We start from the raw sequence: 19,744 nt of genomic DNA on the forward strand, positions 1-19,744 counted from the left end.
TGTCTAACTTGACTAACATTTTCTTTAATGTAGGTATAAAATATAATTAATTATATAAAAATTAAAGTAAAAATATAATATTTTTAATAGATATAACAATTTTAACAAACAAGGAACTTATAGTTACTATGAAGTTAGGAACATAAATCAAATTTGAATTGTTTCAAGTCTTCTAAACCTGTACACATTTCATGCGCCCACCTATTACACTCTTTGCAGCAAATCCATGTTTCACCCTTTACATCATTTTTAAATGGTTCATTACAATATATACAATCTTCATCAGCTGAATCTTCTTTGTTGGTCTCTATGTAGTGAGGTTTTTCATTATATGAAGATGAAGATTCATAAACAAATAGTTTTTTTTAAACCGATTTCTGTCTCTTTTTTTAATACAGTTTGGTTTATTAACTTGACCTTTTTTTCCAATTCTTTTGCGTTTTCTTTCTTCCTTTTATTTAACTAGGTCATTTTTGGCTTTTAATTTTTGTACAAGATAATTTTTAACAGGAATACATGTTAATATAATTGATGGCAATTTAGGTCTAGGTTTTCTTGTTATTTTCCTAGTAGCTTTTGACAGTTCTGAAAGTATATTTTGCAAATTATTACTTGTTGTAGGAGTTTAAATCACATCATATATTTCTAATCTATCTGCAGTACTAGGATTAGGTTAGCACATAGTAGCATGATTTATTGTTTAAGGTATAGTTGGATAAGTCTAAAGTGTAAGACTTGGATCAACATTAATGTTATTATCAATTACTAAGGGTAAATCAGTAGTGGTCGATGCAGCAAAATCGTGTTCTTGAAATATATTTGGATCAAACGGTTCTATTCCACAAGATTTAAATCCACTAATTGCATTATGCATGTTTGTTCCTTTAATATAAGCTTCACCAAAAAATGATACTATATTTGTTTCCAAAATCACAAAACCAGGATGATTTATCATACAACTTTCACAAGTCTAACTGTAAAAAGTTTTTATAGGTCCAAAAATGGCTACATCTAGTGGCTGTAGACAATGAGTAGTGTGTGGTGGAAACCCCAACATAGTTATGAAGTGATCCCTACATGAAGTTATAGCTTCTAATGAATGATTAAATAAGATTAAGTGTTTTATTATTTTCACTGGGCTTAGCGTACTTAATAAAATAATTCAGATAATGTATAAAATTATCAGTAGTTATCCAACCACTTTCATGAGCAATGGCATCACTGCCAGGAGGATCAGACAGTGCTGCCAAACTTGATAATCCGAAAAATGGGAGAAAAATTCTAAAAAGTCGTACTTTTACCCAAAAGATCGTTCCAAAAAAAAAACTTAATATAAACGTTACACAACGCCTATTTTCCTAATGCAGAATTAGCATATACGAAAATATGTGTAAACTGCACAGTTTGTGTAATAACAAATACGATAATAAGAATAATCTATACACTTTTAAAAACTAGTGATGCATTACGAGATTGTAGAAATGTAGATGTGATAATTACACTGAGATAGATAAGAAGACAAGTAGGTACTTTTTAATTTTTTTATTATCACATTCCTTATCATAACTCCGGGAGATCTATGGGTATTTTATTTTCTGTAATCATTATTCAGTTTATAAGACCTAAATAGTGTAACGTCACTTGCTATGATAACATGCATGGTTCCAAACAAACTGTTAAAAACAAACTGTCACAAATTTCCACATAAGATATGCACGGCAACTTTGAACCTACACTTTAAACATATATTTTAGTTCTTAAAAAAACTTTCTTAGTCATTTTGTCTATCTTGTTGATTAGAACACGTTTTTAAATTATATATTTTCTCGTTTCATAAGGTATAACCGAGCGAAAATGTCTTCTGCTTTCAAGTTCCATAGAATAGTTGAATTTATTAACGATCCTAAACTTTTGGCCAAAGGGGAGAATCATTTTGAAAGTGGTAATGTTCTTACCTGTAATTTTGTTCTGGGCGTTTTAACTGGTAGTGTTCATTCAAGCATGAAATAAAAAATTAATCATGTTGAGGTAATACAAATACCTAATTAAAAAAATCTTTTAAATTTAGATTGATTTAAATTACTTTTATATTATTAGATCCACCTTAATAATGAAATTATTAATTTAATTTAATTTAATTACTAATTATTAGGCACAGTTTCCATCACTTTATTGAATAATATTTCATGAAGAAAGATTATAAATGTCAGAATAATATTACTAACGGTTGATTCACTTGTATTGAATCTAATAGCTAGATCTTTGTTGACCAAATTTAATCTTAATTTAAGAAAAGTGATTAAAATTTGATCTTTAACATTCCACTTTCCAACCATTATAGTATTCAAATTCTACAACTTCACATAAGTGAACAATAATGTATATATTAGTATATTACCATATATTATATAATAATAATAATATTGTTATAGGTATTATATTAGGTATATTTATAAATATTTAAAACATAAAATTAATACAATATATAACAAAAATAAAAAATAAATAACCTTCTTCAACAAATTGAATATAACAATTTTAAACATAATACACATGGATTTACTTAATTTAGCTGAGTAGGTAAAACATGTTTATTAAATATATATTTCTCAGTCATCAACAAATTCAATACTATTTTCAGTATCATTGTTTATGTGATTGTACATAGTAGAATTTATCATGCCTAGCATAGTTTTTGTTATTTCTATTTTATGGCATTATGTTGTCTATTGCAGGACTTGAAAGTGACCCAGGAAATCACCTAGGGGAAATGAGAAGAAATCAGGCAACAGCCTCGGCCAAAAATATAAGAGATGTACTCAGTAATTACTTCATGCCTGAGAATGGTTTAGTCACTTAGCAGTTTTCAAAAATCTAAATATGTTTAATTATGTTATAATAAAAATTTAATGATATACCTAAAATATAATATTGTATTTATTCATTTCACTAGGGACCAAAATGCTGGAAAAAACCAGTTTCTTCCCAAACCCTCGGAAAATTGGAAACATTAGAGAATATTAAAATAATACATTTCCAAAAAAAACCAGTTTTCGGAAACCAAATTTTTAAAAAAATTAAAAATTGTATTTACACTTAAAAATTAAAATATACTATGCAAAAAAAACCATTTTAAAAAATAGATAAGGAAATCTGTCATTTCACATTTGCCTATACGGTTATCAATTTATTATTGTATTAAAATTTAAAATTAAACTATTAAAAATATTAATATGGATATTTAAAAATTAAATTATATTAATAAAATAATAACTAATAAGAAATAACTACATAGTAGCTTATACTACTTTGTAGCATATAGTACGGGCATAGTACTTTAGTAGTTAATGATACAAATTATAATTATTTATAAATCAAACTATTAATACAATTATTTTTCGTATAAGTAGGATAAATATTATTATAAGATATTAGTTTTAAGGGTTTCCCAAAAAATAATGTTTTTATTTTGCAGAAAAACAGTTAAATATATAGAACAATTATTTATAATGTAACATGCCAAAAATAGCATATACTAAAATCAGTAAATCCAATTTAATTATAAATTTGGAAAGGACTCATAAAATATTTTAAATAATCTTAATATTCGACGGAAATAAAATATGCAATACCTACGTACCGATATAATTTTTTTTAGAGTCGTCAAAATCTTCGTAGCCGTCTATGATTTCCGTACAAACGCTTTCCATGCTTCCAGCGTTTTAAATTTATCTTTATACTTTCCACTTGTTTTGTCCCACAGCACTACACGTGATTGGACTGATGTAATCAGCCGCTCAATATCAATGTCAAGTGAATCAGACATTGTCAAATGTAAATTACAAAATTCAAAATGAGAAAATGAAAATGAAATAATATTTTCTCTTGCCGTAAACGTTACCGAACCGAAACTAGACCGTAAGTGTGTAAACGACCAATTGCTTTTGTGAACTCTGGACCCGAATTGAAACCGAACGAAACCGATTCGTGTCGAGGGAGCTTTCGGTTCTATCAGTTATCTATTAGGTACCGAACACTCACCGTATCACCGTTTCACACTTTTCCAGCGGCTACCGAAAACGAATCGAATACGCACCGAACCGAATCGAACCGTATAAGTGTGAAACGAGCCTTAGTCGGTAATTAAATACTGCTTTTGAAACATCGTCTTTAGCTGATTTTCTTGTGTATGGCTTCATGATGTGTGTATGTAATCTAAACGCCTCATCTCCTATGATAACGTAAGGTAGTACAGTATCTGAACCAGGCAATGCATTTGCATCTCCACGCAAATGCACCATTCAAAACTTTTTTGCCCAAATCAGATTTTAAGAAAATACCACTATCGCCTCCTCTCCCGTAAGATCCAACGTCAACTGCCACAAATTTGTTATTAGCATCTACCATTGCTAATAACACTATTGAGAAATAGTCTTTATAGTTGTAGTACAAGGATCCTGTATTACTTGGGCAACGTACACGGACGTGTTTTCCGTCAATTGCAAGGATACAATTAGGAAAATTACATTTTGTCCAAAATTCCTCAGACTTAGCCTTAAAATCAACCGTATTAGTATTGGGTAGAAATATTGGTATAAGTCTGACTTTCAGAGCTTCCAGTGTTTCTTTGACAATTTTGCGTATGTAGCTATTAGAAATTGGAAACGAAAATGATAATGAGCGAAATGATTCTCCGGTCACAATATATCTAAAATAGAATAAATTAAAATTACAAATATAATTCTTCTATAGGTATAATTTATGTTTAAATAAATGAATTATTTAAAATATATTTATATTGAATGGTTTATATTCGCATATTATCATTTTTAATGCAATTAAATAATACTTCGTGTTTTAAATATTTTAATTTCCTAATATTTAGAATTTTAGAAAAATTTGTATTCTAATGTAATTTATTATAATATAGGTATTATTATATAAATATTATTATTATTAAAATAAACGAATTGTTTAAAAAAATTACAATAGATAAAAAATGTATAGATGTACGAATTTACAAATTTGAAAATATTAAATTCCTACTTTATATGTATATTAGGTACTAATAAACAAAGTTAAAGTAATATAAATAGGTAATTAAAATAATTATATGAAATATAACAATTAGTTTAATCACTTAGTTTATAATTTTATGAGCATAAACAGAATACACCGTGAAACAGAAAGATCTGAATTTAATAAATTTTGTTTTTTTCATAATTTTTTGTCATTTCATACAAAATTTAACTCAATTTAACTATAAAAAAAAAAAATTGTGCATATGTATTTTTAATATTTTTCCACTTCTAATGTGACAATATATCAAGAGCCTTGTATTAAATTTTCCCGCCTTTTGACCCAACAAATAAAATTTTATTAATATTTGTAAAAAAAAAAAAACTAAAAAAATAGAAATATTATTATTTTTGTTGGGTAAATTTGATACAGCTATAAAAAATATTTTAAATTCAAAAAATTTAAGAGCATAAACTCTAAAATATTTTATGATAATTTAAATAGGTAGGTACTTGTTGAAATCAAATTATTTAAAAAAACAAATTTCTTTTCAAATCATTGTTATTAAAAAATTTGGAATTTTAAAAAAATAATCAAAGTAAACCATTTTACTTATTGTAAATGATTTTATAATCGACATTTTAGAAATTGGATATTTTGAATTTTTTAACAAAATGTTCAATTAGATGTACGATTGTAAATTAATTTAATTATTAAAAAAATAAATATTTTATACATGTAGCACAAGTCAATAAATCATAATATTAAAAGAATATTGGTCAGAATAAAAGTTATTTAATTTGTCAAGTCTTTCTATTATATGTATAAGCATTGATTAAATAGGTATACATAGATAGCCCACGTCAATGGGCACAATGGAAACAAGTTAATTAATAGCCCGGTGGCATATTACCAAAGTGTACATGGTCTCGGCACTAGGTATAAAATAAAACAATATCATTGGCCAGTTCAAAATATTTTTTTTTTACCGCGCCTTTCGCCTCTGATATTTTGATAACAAAACTATCTTATTAATTGTAAACTTCTTCGAGATTTTAACTGGAAATCAAAAAATATTTAAAAAAATAGAGCAGAAAAATCCCAAAATAAACTAAGCATTTTGAAAAATAATTAAAATTGTAAAACTATTTATTTAGTACTTTTTGTAATCATTATAATTATAATTATATTTGTATTATTTTTATTTATTGTATTTTGAAGAATAAATTACAAAAAAAAAATGTAAGTTACATATTTACGTGGTAACTTAATGTCCTATCACTCCTATCATAACAAATTGATTCAAAAGTAGAATGTTTAGAACATTAATGTGTATTAGCTTAAGTTAATAGAAATAGCAATTAAATAGGACGTTCAATAATAGCAATTTTACGGAAAAAGTGAAATATATAATATTGTTGTAATAGGTTACATCTTTACGTTGTTACTTAATGGCGCGGGCTGTCTTAATTAAATATATAACTGTCGGCTTAAAATTGTATGATATAATAAAATAAAGTTAATTTTCTTCAAATCAAAATTGAAATGATAAAAATACGATGATTACTTATTACAGTAATACATTTAATTTAAAAAAATTTTCGAACCTCCCAATTTAGACGGTCTCGAAGACCGACAATTTACCAATTTAATTATATGAAAATAAATATTAAATAAGAAAATTCAAAATAATATTATAATATTACAATAATATGCTATACGAATATACGATTTAGATTATTTCTTATCTCATAATCCCAAGAATGAACATTGGGCTCTGAACCGTCGTGGATTGTCGGCGTTTCTGTCTATTTTGGTATTTTATTATAATCGTAATAATTTAATTATTCTATCGTGACACTACACACTCTCTATTGACACACCGGGCTGCATATTACCAAAGTGTACATGGTCTCGGCACTAGGTATAAAATAAAACAATTTCATTGGCCAGTTCAAAATATTTTTTTTTACCGCGCCTTTCGCCTCTGATATTTTGATAACAAAACTATTATCAATAATATATAATAATATAATATATAATATGATACATTTTACTTTTTTAGCTGCACTTGGTCATTTTACACAATAATAATAATAATTTATATTTGTGTAATAATATCTATAGTACTGAGTAGTAAAATTATACAAGGTACTTAGTGTTTTAGGAAGCAAATATTATTATTAACCTCTTATTTTGAAATTCTAGATCCTATAGAGTACCTACCAACTCTCAGTATGTGGTACACAAAAAAGTATTAATATTATACAACAATTAATATTTAATTCATCTTGGATTCATGCATAGTACATACTTACTAATAACACCTTTATTTAGTCCCATGATACACAGTGATATCCAACAAGTTATCCATGTATGAATTATAATGTATGTTCAAAATATACGAAGATATATATAAGTTATCGACGTGTCGTACAACCGAACTTTGGACCTTGATAGCTCGGCGAGCTCGACCGTCCCCTCCCCTATCTGTTCTAGAAGCTTCGGTTAGCCACCCCAACGTGAAGCGTCCGTCGGGCTGTTCTCTAGCGACCGTTGCATGAAACGGTGCTGCAACTAGTGCGTGCGTTTTCCGTCTTTTTTTGCTTCGTATCAACCGTATGCGTCAGTGCTATTGCCGGCCGTCCTTTTGTTGTCCATATTCAACTGGTCGTCACCTTTTTTTTTGTTGATCTTAAAATATTTAAGTCAACGTGCCTGTATTACGTCGATTCGACTATTACACTATTTCGACGCGTGTGCGTTTTTATCCATATTAGTTGGACGTTGAACGTATTTGTCTGCGGCTCCGGTAGTCCGGTCTGATCGGTCGACATTATAGTATTGTATTCCTGCGCGTCGTCCGACCGGTATACGGTGATCCACCTGTGTGGAGAACATTCACATATGTGAATTTTGCATATTGCACTGCCGACGCGGGAGTTCCCATCGGTCGGAAGAAGTTGCCGTCATCAGCTGTACATTGCACTCACCTGGTTAATTCAGTAAGTTGGCAGCATCGAATCCGGGTGATATCGGGATCAGGTCGTATCACTCTTGAATTTATTATATTATTATGATTGTATTTATTATGTTTTGTATTGAGTATTGAATATTGATCGAGTTGTTGATCATAATAATTTGTATACCTACTCGTATGCTCACGTATCTGACGCATATTTATTGTTTAATTTAATTGTGTATTATATTCTTATTGGTTATTTGGGCGCCCATACATACTTTATTGTAGTACTTATTATATCGTATCATTATTTATTATATTCGTGTATTAATATATGTATGTTGCGCCAAGCGCCGTAAAAACACGAGTTGTCATTTAACTCATTATTACATTAATTCCTAGTTAGGTCATCCGTTCCGTGTGCAACTGTGTTATATATACTCTGGGGTTTAGTTTTTGCCATCCTAGGCCAACCGCCTTCCCCGTAGGAGCCTGGTGGTACATTTTTGGTAGCAGAGCGTGGTTAGTTTTACGGTTAATTTAAATTCTTATTGTAACTTTTGTACAACGGTACGGCCGATTGTTTTTAGTGTGACGGGTCGCGGGCATACGATTGTCGGTTTATTGGTGAGGTAAGCGTTGGCGTTGAGCAATGCAGGACCAGGTAAGTGTTGAGCGCACTCGTATAAAGGCCGGTTTAAAACGAGATGAGAGTATTAAGCGTATTCGTGCGATGCACGACCTCGCATTGCGTTGTGATCAGGACCCAAGCCTAGTGGACCAGTTATCACTTCTTATTGGTGAAATCGATGACGTATGGTCGAAATTTACTTTCGACAACGACGCGCTGCTCGATAGTTTGATATACTTAGGTCGGGAACAAGAGTATCCCATTGATCAAGTCGCAGAGCTTCGCGATTTGATCTCGGTTTCCCGTGCGATCCTCAATCGACACAGGTCAGATCGTAGTTTTGATGTGTCTAGTCGTCGAGATTCGTTGACATCCGTCGCGAGCCAAGAATCTGTGAATAAGTTACACCCCAATGACGACTCAAAAGGTAATATTAAACCTATTGTTAGCGAGGCGGCGCGTAATCCGACAACGATAATTGAACGTAATAAAACAAGTAGCGGCGATCGTACCATTTCTGTTCCTCGAAATATGTCGTACTCAAAACCATCCCGGTTGCCGGAGATGCCATTGCCTATCTATTACGGTGATATATTTAAATGGTTGATGTTTCGTGATCACTTCGTGTCCATGGTTGATCGGGACCCTAATATTACGGATATAGATAAATTTTATTATTTAACCGGTTGTTTGAGGGATAAAGCGTTAGAAGCAATTTCAGGCATACCGGTATGCGCAGATAATTACGCACTTGCGTGGTCCACATTATCGGCGCGTTTTGACAGACCACGTTTAGTAGCTTCGTCGCTCATAGACAAATTGTTATCGGCACCGAAATCATCGAACGAAACATTGTTCGAACTAAATAACTTTCTATTGGTTTTTGACGAGGGAATCTCAGTTCTCAATTCAATGAACCTCCCGAACCTCGGTGATTTTATTTTATTTTCGGTCGCGTCGCGCTGTTTGCCGTCGTACACGATCAAGCTTTTTGAAGCTCAATTGTCGAGTAGGTTTCCAACCGTTAGTGATCTGTTATCGTTCGTTAAATCCCGTGTCAACGTACTTGAGTGTGTGCCAAACGATGCGGCACGCAAAGCAGTAAAGCTCTCAGTGCCACCAAAACAATCGTACACTTCGAAACCTTCCGTGCCCGGCTTTAATCATTCTAAGCGGCCACAATCAACATCGTTAGTGTCTAGTGCAGCGTCGTCAAAGCCAAAGGGATCATATTCTATTTGTAAGGGCTCCCATGTTGTGACTTCGTGTCAGAAATTTATCGGTTGGTCCGTAGAAACCCGTGAAAATTGGGCCCGTGAAAATCGATGTTGTTTTCGTTGCTTGCGCGTTGGTCATTGGTCTCCAGATTGCAAGTCACCGGTAAATTGTGACAAGTGCTCTCGCCGACACCACCCGTTGTTACATCAGGTCGTTACAGTTGCTATGGCGAGGAGTCACAGTCCAACGCCCGACAATCGGCAGTCACGCGACGCCCTTCCCGCGCAGTCGTCTTGCGTCGGCAGTGGTTCTCAGCAGTCATCGTCCGTCATTTTAGGGACCGTGTTAGTCCACATTCGTGACTGCGGAGGTGTGTTACACACCGTACGTGCTCTAGTTGATTCTGCTTCGCAGATTAGCGCGATCACCGCCGACTGTTCCTCCCAACTGGGATTACGAGTAACTCGTTGGACCGCCCCTATTTCTGGTCTATCTGGTACGTCAGTGCCACGCGTTGAAGGACTAGTCACCTGTGACATTCGGCCTCGATTTTCTGACGATCCAGTCATTAAGTTTTCGGCGTGGGTGCTCCCCACAATCACAGCGCAAATGCCTAGCCAGCCGATATCCAATCAGGTAAGAGAAAAATACAACAATTTAGCTCTTGCCGACCCCTCATTTGCAGTAACTAGTAATATAGATTTGTTACTTGGGGCCGACATTTTTGCGCGTATCTTGAATGGCAAGCGGGTCTCAGTAGGTGATTCATACCCCGTGGCATTCGGCTCTGTGTTTGGCTGGATTATAATAGGTCCCGTTCCGGCTTCAAATAGCTATGTACCAACTTCACATGTCATCTCAATGGTTTCCTCAATTGAATGTTTAATGGATAAGTTTTGGCGAGTTGAGGAACCAGAAGCTGCCCCTGAAACCTTCACAACTGACGGACGGTGTGAAACGATTTTTCGTGATAATTTTTCACGTGATGAATCCGGACGTTTTGTAGTGCCTCTGTTGTTCCGCCAGTCGGTTGCGGACAACACATTTTCCGGGTCACGCGCTGTCGCTCTCAAACGTTTTGAGTCTCTCGAGCGAAAGCTTACGTCGGACAGCCGGCTTCGTGAAGCATATTGTCATTTTATGGACGAATACTTGTCTTTAGGACACATGTCTACCGCTCCCTCTGAAGGTTCATATTTTATACCTCACCACGCCGTATTCAAGTCTTCCGACCCACAAGCAAAAATTCGTGTCGTATTCGACGCATCCGCCCAGTCGTTTTCAAGCACCTCTTTAAATCAATGTTTATTCGCAGGCCCGAAACTACAGCGAGACGTTATTGATGTGCTCCTGCTGTTCCGTCTACCGCGTCATGCCTTTACCGCGGACATTAATAAAATGTACCGACAGATTCTGTTGAATCCCGAACATCGTTGTTATCAGCACATTTTGTGGCGTGCATCCCCGCAGGATGAACTCAAGGCTTACGAATTAAATACTGTAACCTACGGGGTGAATTGTGCCCCTTTCTTGGCTATACGGGTACTTAGACACATCGCCGAATCCGATTGTGTGGATCTTCCTGCTGTCCGTGACGCATTGATGTTTAGCACGTACGTCGACGATATCTGTGTGGGTGGAGACACTGTGGAGGAAGCAGTCGCACTTCAAACTGGTTTAATAAACGTTCTACAACGGGCAGGAATGACATTAAAAAAGTGGTCGAGCAATACCCTCGCGATCTTAGATAAAGTGCCACCAGAAGATAGAGCCTGCGGGTTGTTGTCGTTTGATGATGATGCTAATAGTGGTTCAAAGGTCTTAGGCATTCAGTGGTCACAACGGGATGACACGTTTTCGTACATTGTTCAGTCAGAACGATTAATTACAACTAAGCGGGGCATGTTGTCCTTGATTGCCCGTATATTCGACCCGCTTGGTCTGTTAGCTCCAGTGATATTCTTTGCAAAGCACTTGATGCAGCGCGTGTGGCAACTAGGTATTTCATGGGACGATCCGTTGCCCGCCGATATAGTTGACATTTGGGACAAATTCGTGGCGGATCTTCCGGTTTTGCAGCAAGTATCTATTCCCCGTTTCGTCGGTACCCAACTTGACGTCCAGTGTCATTTGTGCGGTTTCTGTGACGCGTCCGAAAGGGGATATTCCGCTGTCGTATATTTGAGATTATTTAATCACTCCGGACCGCCGGTCATTTCATTGTTAGGTGCCAAGACCAAAATGGCTCCTATTAAGGCGTCGACGATTCCACGTTTGGAACTCTGTGCGGCCGTGTTACTAGCTCGATGGATGGTTCGAGTTCAAACCACATTGAATCTTAAAGTTCGGATTGTAAAAATGTACGCGTGGTCAGATTCAACTACTGTTTTAAGTTGGCTGAAGGTACCACATGAAAAATTCAAGGTTTTTGTCTCAAACCGCATACACAAGGTGAAAACGTTGATACCAGATTGCCATTGGGGTTATATATCGTCAGCCAAAAACCCTGCAGATTGCGCGTCGCGAGGGGTTTTTCCTACGGAATTGTTCAATCACAAGTTGTACTGGGATGGACCTGAAATTCTGTACCAAGATGTTCTCGATGTGCCGACGTTAAGTTCAGACATCAATGTCGAAATGTTACCAGAATTGAAATCTCAATTGCCAGTGACGTTAGTAACCAACACGAGTGAACCTCGTGAACCGGAATGGTATGCTCGCTTTTCTTCCTATGCTCGTATGCTCCGTATTGTCGCGTATATGTATCGTTTTATTCATGTCTGTAGACGTCAGATACATAGATCTTCATATTTAACTCGGTCTGAATTGGACCACGCAGCTGTGGTCGTAGCTAAATGTTCTCAAAGGGTCACGTTCGGCAAAATATTTCATGCTCTGGTACACAATCATCCAATCAGTGTTAAACCTGTGGCGCGTCTCCGCCCATTTATAGATCAACGAGGGCTTATTTGTGTAGGTGGCCGTTTGTCAAACGCTGATTTGTCTGAGGCGCAAAAACACCCTATTTTATTAGGAAAGTCACCGCATTTATCCATTCTACTGGTCCGCCACTGGCATGGTGTAACTGGTCACGGAGGACCAAGAATCTTAACCTCTCTCATTAACCGCAGCTATTGGATACTATCACTCAATACTCTTATTAGGTCCGTCCTTTGCAAGTGTGTCACGTGCGTCCGTTTAGCGTCAAGCAATCCGCAGCCTATTATGTCAGATTTACCCACTTCTCGGGTGTCCGAATGTCATCCGTTTTCGCGTGTCGGGATTGACTTCGCCGGTCCTCTTGTAATGACTGAACATCGTCTTCGTAAAGCTCGCCAATTCAAAGTTTACATTGCAGTTTTCGTTTGTTTCACGGTAAAGGCTGTGCACCTTGAATATGTGTCTGATCTGACGACTGACGCATTTTTGGCAGCACTACAACGATTTGTAGCACGTCGGGGACTTCCTAATGATATTTACACGGACTGTGGTACAAATTTTGTCGGGGCGTCTAATCAGTTGCGTGAGCTTGTTAATGCCCCTGGTTGTAAAGACAGTCTCACTTCCCAGTTTCACTGTACGTGGCATTTTAATCCACCCGGTGCGCCCCATTTTGGGGGATTATGGGAAGCGGCCGTGCGTTCCGCTAAACAGTTATTGGTCCGTATAATGGGGGAGCATACCTTCTCGCTTGAGGAATTGTGTACTGTATTGTGTCGTATAGAGGCTATCCTCAATTCGCGTCCCTTGGTACAACTTTCGTCTGACCCAGCTGAATACGACTGTCTCACGCCGGGACATTTTTTAATTGGCCGTCCGCTACTCTCAATCCCCGAAGTGCCCATAGAGGACACGGCGCGCCCTTTAGTTCAACGGTGGAAACTCATAAATCAATGTGCGCAATCATTTTGGCGCCGCTGGCGTGACGAGTATTTAAATACCTTGCAAACTCGAAATCGTTGGACCAACGAAACGCCTAACGTTTCTGTTGATGATATGGTTATAGTTAAGGAACCTAACGTTCCCCCCTTGCGATGGCGCATGGCGCGAGTTCAAGAAGTGTTCCCGGGAGCGGACGGTGTAGTGCGCGTAGTTCGTTTGCGTTCCGCTACAGGAAACTTTACACGCCCTGTCGTAAAAATTGTGAAACTACCAAGCGCTTAACTCCCTGATCCACCCCACCGTGTGGCCCGCGGTGCGTCATATTATGTTGCTAGCTGTCAATTATTATTTTCCATTATATTAAATAACTATTGCTCGAACCATTAAATGTACCCTAGGCTTGTCGGGAGGCACGGTGATTAAATCTCATGCAAACCATGTATTATAATATACCCTATTATGTCATTATTATTTGCTGTATTAAAAAAAAAAAAAATGTATTATATTTATGATGTGTGTATGTCCCATTGTTACAGCTTATGTACCCATTTCTTATATATATATATATTTACTATTTAAAAAAAAGAGAGAGAATATTTCTACCTGGGTGGCCTAGGATTATGAGATACTTTAATTATATTACTATTTATTATTTTTATTTTACATTTGTTATTTTCATATTTAAATCTAATTTATGTACTTACATATTATTATTATTATGTCTTTTTTTTTTCTATCCCTCGTTTGTATATTTTATACTCAGCCTCCATGTGAAGGAATTATAATTTGTTTGTTTGTTTGTTTTTCTTTTTTTTTTTTTTTTTTTTTTTTTTAACATTGTGTCAATCCCAAGTTCCACTTTTGTAAATACAGATCGACTGCTTCTCCAACCAACATAACCAACCAGTGATCAGTGACCACCTAGACACTTGGCCAAATTCAACGTCGTATACTCATGCACTACCCAGTTGTAAGCCGTCCCTACGTCTTCCAAGGGGGGAGGATGTTCAAAATATACGAAGATATATATAAGTTATCGACGTGTCGTACAACCGAACTTTGGACCTTGATAGCTCGGCGAGCTCGACCGTCCCCTCCCCTATCTGTTCTAGAAGCTTCGGTTAGCCACCCCAACGTGAAGCGTCCGTCGGGCTGTTCTCTAGCGACCGTTGCATGAAACGGTGCTGCAACTAGTGCGTGCGTTTTCCGTCTTTTTTTGCTTCGTATCAACCGTATGCGTCAGTGCTATTGCCGGCCGTCCTTTTGTTGTCCATATTCAACTGGTCGTCACCTTTTTTTTTGTTGATCTTAAAATATTTAAGTCAACGTGCCTGTATTACGTCGATTCGACTATTACACTATTTCGACGCGTGTGCGTTTTTATCCATATTAGTTGGACGTTGAACGTATTTGTCTGCGGCTCCGGTAGTCCGGTCTGATCGGTCGACATTATAGTATTGTATTCCTGCGCGTCGTCCGACCGGTATACGGTGATCCACCTGTGTGGAGAACATTCACATATGTGAATTTTGCATATTGCACTGCCGACGCGGGAGTTCCCATCGGTCGGAAGAAGTTGCCGTCATCAGCTGTACATTGCACTCACCTGGTTAATTCAGTAAGTTGGCAGCATCGAATCCGGGTGATATCGGGATCAGGTCGTATCACTCTTGAATTTATTATATTATTATGATTGTATTTATTATGTTTTGTATTGAGTATTGAATATTGATCGAGTTGTTGATCATAATAATTTGTATACCTACTCGTATGCTCACGTATCTGACGCATATTTATTGTTTAATTTAATTGTGTATTATATTCTTATTGGTTATTTGGGCGCCCATACATACTTTATTGTAGTACTTATTATATCGTATCATTATTTATTATATTCGTGTATTAATATATGTATGTTGCGCCAAGCGCCGTAAAAACACGAGTTGTCATTTAACTCATTATTACATTAATTCCTAGTTAGGTCATCCGTTCCGTGTGCAACTGTGTTATATATACTCTGGGGTTTAGTTTTTGCCATCCTAGGCCAACCGCCTTCCCCGTAGGAGCCTGGTGGTACAATGTAATTTACTATTTAATTTAATACATAATATGTAATAGTAATAATATAATAATGTAAGCTAAAGAACAGATCTTGGTTTTGTAAGACACCTAACCCACCTACCTACCTACCTAAATGATTATAATAATTAAATTATTTAAACTTAAAAGAGTGTTTAGTTATTGAGGGTTAAGAAAAAGGTTTTAGTACCTTGTTTCATGTATTATATTATAAAATTTGATAGGTAACCTTTTACTTTAATCCATTGTTCACAATATTATTATGAATTGTTAAAATTATATACATTAAATAATATAACCTTAATATTTAAACATAAATAAAAACACTGACCATCTGTATAAAGTAATAAAAAGTATTTTTTAAATGGTTTTTTTTCATGTTAATAATACATAATTGCAAATTGCAATAAATTACATAATTGAACACATTGAATTTGTCATTTTTGCCACCTACTATGATAATCACAATTGCCGGTTTATTATTAATGGCTAGTTCCATGGGATTTAGCATTTGGTTGATTCATTTTAACATTCATTTGTAAACATCTCTGACGTTTATTTTTTTTAACTTTTTCATTTGATGGTGGCCGACCTACTGCTAGTCTCTTGCTTCCTCTGGTTACTTCCAGCCTTCGGCGGCTTATTGATGTTGGCTGAACATGTATTTTAGCTTTAGATACATGTCGAAGAGGTATCTGTTTTCCTTTGGTAGATAAAAATGTTTCCCAAGAAGTTCTTGTTTTAACATTAGTTAATTTTTTTAAATAGGTGTTCAGTGCATCAGTGGATGATCCAAACTTGTTGTGATGTTCTGTCATAAGATCAATAATTTCTTTGAATTTAGTTGCACTTGTTGGTGAATTAATTTTGTCTTCTGAATCCCTATTGTGTGAAATGTCATTAGTATTAATTGAAGGTGAATTTTTTTGTATGTTTTGGTATTCATTAGAATTTGATGTATTTTCATTTTCATTTAGATCATTACAAGGATGGTATTCTAAAGCCGCATAAAATGATATTGGTAGAGCATTTTCTCCAAAAGCCAAAATTGCCATAGAATGTCTACTTTCAGGTGTAACTGGTGGCATATTTGGTAACTTATGTCCATAAAAAAAATAAACAGCTCCCTGATGTTTACAGAAACTGCCCAAACGTCCTTGCTCACAAGTACAGCATACTAAAGATATATTTACTTCATACATTTCACCTGTTTTTTCACTAGGTACATAAAATATATTATTGTCTAAGCTTTTAATATTTTCAACTGCTAAGTATCCAATTTTTCTTTTTATTGTATTTAAAAACAAGCGTGCTACATTACATCGGCCATTACAAAATTTTCGTATGCGTCGGATATAATACTGCTCCATCACAGTGCATGTGAAATCAATCAAGGAAACTACATTATATGCCTTATTTCGAGACAAAACTATATCCTTATAAATTCTAACACATACCTCACTAAAATTATTAGTTTGATGTCCATGGGTTTCATAATTTCTAAAAGAAAGACACCATATTTCTTTACGGCTCCAATAAGAATTAAGATAATTAACCCAATTAGGATATTTCAAAACATACTCATTGCTAATATCAATTGCAATCAAATAAGCACTCATTGCCATTTCAGCTGTTGGTGCTGTCAAAATTTTGCTGAAATAATTGTATAAAATTGGACGATCACTTTTATCAATATTATTTTCGCTATTCCACAACCATCTCCATATTGATTGCGAAACATGAAAACGACATAGCAATTGTTTAGATTGAGGCCATACTACTTTTAATGCCTCCCTTTCTGCCTTACTATCATCAGTGATGAATATTTTTGGAAATTGTTGACCACCAAATCCATTAATACCAAAACATTTTTGAGCCAATTTAAATCCATTTTCATAATCAATAAATGACTGACCCTTTGTAATTATAACTGCCAACGGAACAGCTCCAACAGCACAAGGTGTAAGCATAAATGTTATTGAATGATTATGGGCATCACACGATGCTGTACTATCGACAAATACAATGTCTTTAGAATAAGCTAAAGTATGTGCACGTTGCATTAAAGGGGTGAAAATTACAACTGAAAATGGATCTTCATTAATGATTACTTTAATCCCATTATTTTCATAAGAAGACATTTTTGATTTGAGTTTCTAAAAACAAAATATATTAATTTCATAAATATTCTGATTAATCTTAATAGTTTATACTTATTAGTTATTTCATTTAATAACAGTACCTACAACCTTCTTCCTACATGCTAACACTGACAATTATAAAAGAATTGAGTACAAGGAGGGATAAAATTCCCATCTTATTAATATATATTTTCATGATGAGAAAAATATATATAATATATGTATGGTTATTTATTAAGTAACTTGACACTCTTTGAGTACTGAGTATTGTATGTTTACATTTAATTAAATTTCACTTATAACATATTAGACTAAAAATAACATTTTTAAATACAATTTCAAAATATGCGCTCATTGTTACTATTATATGTAATCATACAAATATTTAACAATTAGAAAAATACCATAGGTAATAGGTATCTGTATTCTGTAAGAGTGCAATTAAGTTTTGACTTCCTAGTTCAACTAATATCTAATAATTATTAATTATTATTTACCTCTACAACACCTATGCCAATTCTTGGGCCTAAATTGTTTTGTCTCCATGTATCGTGCCAATGCTGGACAGTTCTATACTTAGGGTTTAATGATGCGTTAGCTATTGCAATTTCATTACCCTCAAGTTCCAATTTGCCTTCATGGTACATAATAGCTTTTATAATACCTATAAAAACATATAAATATTCAAATTTATAATATGTTTGTAATAATAGGTAGATATTCAATCCAAATAAATAAACAAATAATAAAATGAAAAATTACCATATCCATCACTGAAATAACATTCAAATAATTGTCTTGTGTCTTCAGAACTTCTGAGATTGCCTAACGCTTCTGCTGTATTTATGGTGTGGGAATGTTGGAAAAATATATGAATTTCTGCCACTAATCCTTCCTAAACAAATGAATAACGCATAACATAATACACTGTGCTAATATTTAAAGTTGGCATTATAGAGTATACAATATATAATAATGAAATGTTTTAAAAAAAAATAGAAATAAGTATACCTTATTTAGGTACCTACTCAAAAGTAAAGTAATATAATAAAAGAAACATTTGGTTGAAATTATTTTTACAAACATTTCATTTTTAGATATTTTAATGAAAAAAATTAGACACTTTAGGTACACCAGTTTAAAATTGATAGTAAGGTTATATAATAAATATCCAATGATGTAAGTATGTATTACATAATATACAATGTATTTGAGAGTAGAACAAATAATTAATCAACAGGCACGTAATGCACTAAGTAATTTTAATATGCTATTGTACATATTTTTAAACTGTGTAATAATATCACAATCTATATTCTTACCTTAACATATTTATCCTTCTTGATAGTATCAGTAGTTGTTTTTTTAACTTTAATACTTACTTTAGCAGGACAACTCATATTTTTAGATTTTTTTAGATTTTTTTCTTTATCAACTTTTTTGAAACTGCTGTGATGGCATACATAATCCTTTCTGAAATACAAATTTACAATACTTTTAAGTATTATATTATATACATATATGTATATTATATATTTATTATTTATATATACATTGCACATTTACACCCTCCATTATTAATTCTTTAAAATGTACTTACCTGCATACAAAACGTTCACTAATTTTATTGGAATTTCTTACGATCCAATTTGTACAAGTCAGCGATGAAAATTCATTTAGCCATTTGTCACATTGTTCAAAATTTTGTATATTTGAACGAAGTGTATAGTTATTTCCACTAGAAATATCCAAAATTTTGTTAACAAACGACGTTGGTAAATTTGACAATTTTAAACAGGAAGACGTTTCCAT

At 34.1% G+C, this 19,744-nt stretch overlaps 3 protein-coding genes across 3 annotated transcripts; 1 reads left to right on the forward strand and 2 right to left on the reverse strand.

The window, feature by feature from the left end:
* Window positions 1–4,224: 4,224 nt before the first annotated feature.
* LOC149061323 (uncharacterized) lies at window positions 4,225–7,856 on the reverse strand. The gene is made up of 2 exons (XM_089214939.1): window positions 7,747–7,856; window positions 4,225–4,708 (listed from the first exon to the last, which is right to left on the reverse strand). Exons 1-2 carry the CDS (start codon window positions 7,854–7,856, stop codon window positions 4,225–4,227), a joined length of 594 nt encoding a protein of 197 aa, XP_089071065.1.
* Window positions 7,857–8,633: 777 nt separating this feature from the next.
* On the forward strand, window positions 8,634–13,994 carry LOC107172701 (uncharacterized). The gene has a single exon (XM_015522996.2). It carries the CDS (start codon window positions 8,634–8,636, stop codon window positions 13,992–13,994), a length of 5,361 nt encoding a protein of 1,786 aa, XP_015378482.2.
* Window positions 13,995–16,273: 2,279 nt separating this feature from the next.
* Window positions 16,274–19,744, reverse strand: LOC149061324 (uncharacterized). The gene is made up of 5 exons (XM_089216229.1): window positions 19,533–19,744; window positions 19,255–19,405; window positions 18,695–18,827; window positions 18,430–18,596; window positions 16,274–17,947 (listed from the first exon to the last, which is right to left on the reverse strand). Exons 1-5 carry the CDS (start codon window positions 19,742–19,744, stop codon window positions 16,274–16,276), a joined length of 2,337 nt encoding a protein of 778 aa, XP_089072355.1.

Source organism: Diuraphis noxia, unplaced genomic scaffold (assembly GCF_037042655.1).
Source record: "Diuraphis noxia isolate RWA-SAM2 unplaced genomic scaffold, SU_Dnox_SAM2 contig0001, whole genome shotgun sequence".
Classification (NCBI taxonomy): domain Eukaryota; kingdom Metazoa; phylum Arthropoda; class Insecta; order Hemiptera; family Aphididae; genus Diuraphis; species Diuraphis noxia.

What these genes read in the sequence shown, in the direction of transcription:
- LOC107172701 (XM_015522996.2), top strand. Translation starts at nt 8,634, where the DNA reads ATGCAGGACCAGGTAAGTGTTGAGCGCACTCGTATAAAGGCCGGTTTA.
- LOC149061323 (XM_089214939.1), bottom strand. Translation starts at nt 7,856, where the DNA reads ATGTCGACCGATCAGACCGGACTACCGGAGCCGCAGACAAATACGTTC. An exon ending in AGTGTAATAGTCGAATCGAC is followed by an intron (nt 4,709 to 7,746) that starts GTAATACAGGCA and finishes ATTCTATTTTAG; the next exon opens with ATATATTGTGACCGGAGAAT.
- LOC149061324 (XM_089216229.1), bottom strand. Translation starts at nt 19,744, where the DNA reads ATGGAAACGTCTTCCTGTTTAAAATTGTCAAATTTACCAACGTCGTTT. An exon ending in AGAAGGATAAATATGTTAAG is followed by an intron (nt 18,828 to 19,254) that starts GTAAGAATATAG and finishes TCATTTGTTTAG; the next exon opens with GAAGGATTAGTGGCAGAAAT. An exon ending in TTGGCATAGGTGTTGTAGAG is followed by an intron (nt 17,948 to 18,429) that starts GTAAATAATAAT and finishes TTTTGTTTTTAG; the next exon opens with AAACTCAAATCAAAAATGTC.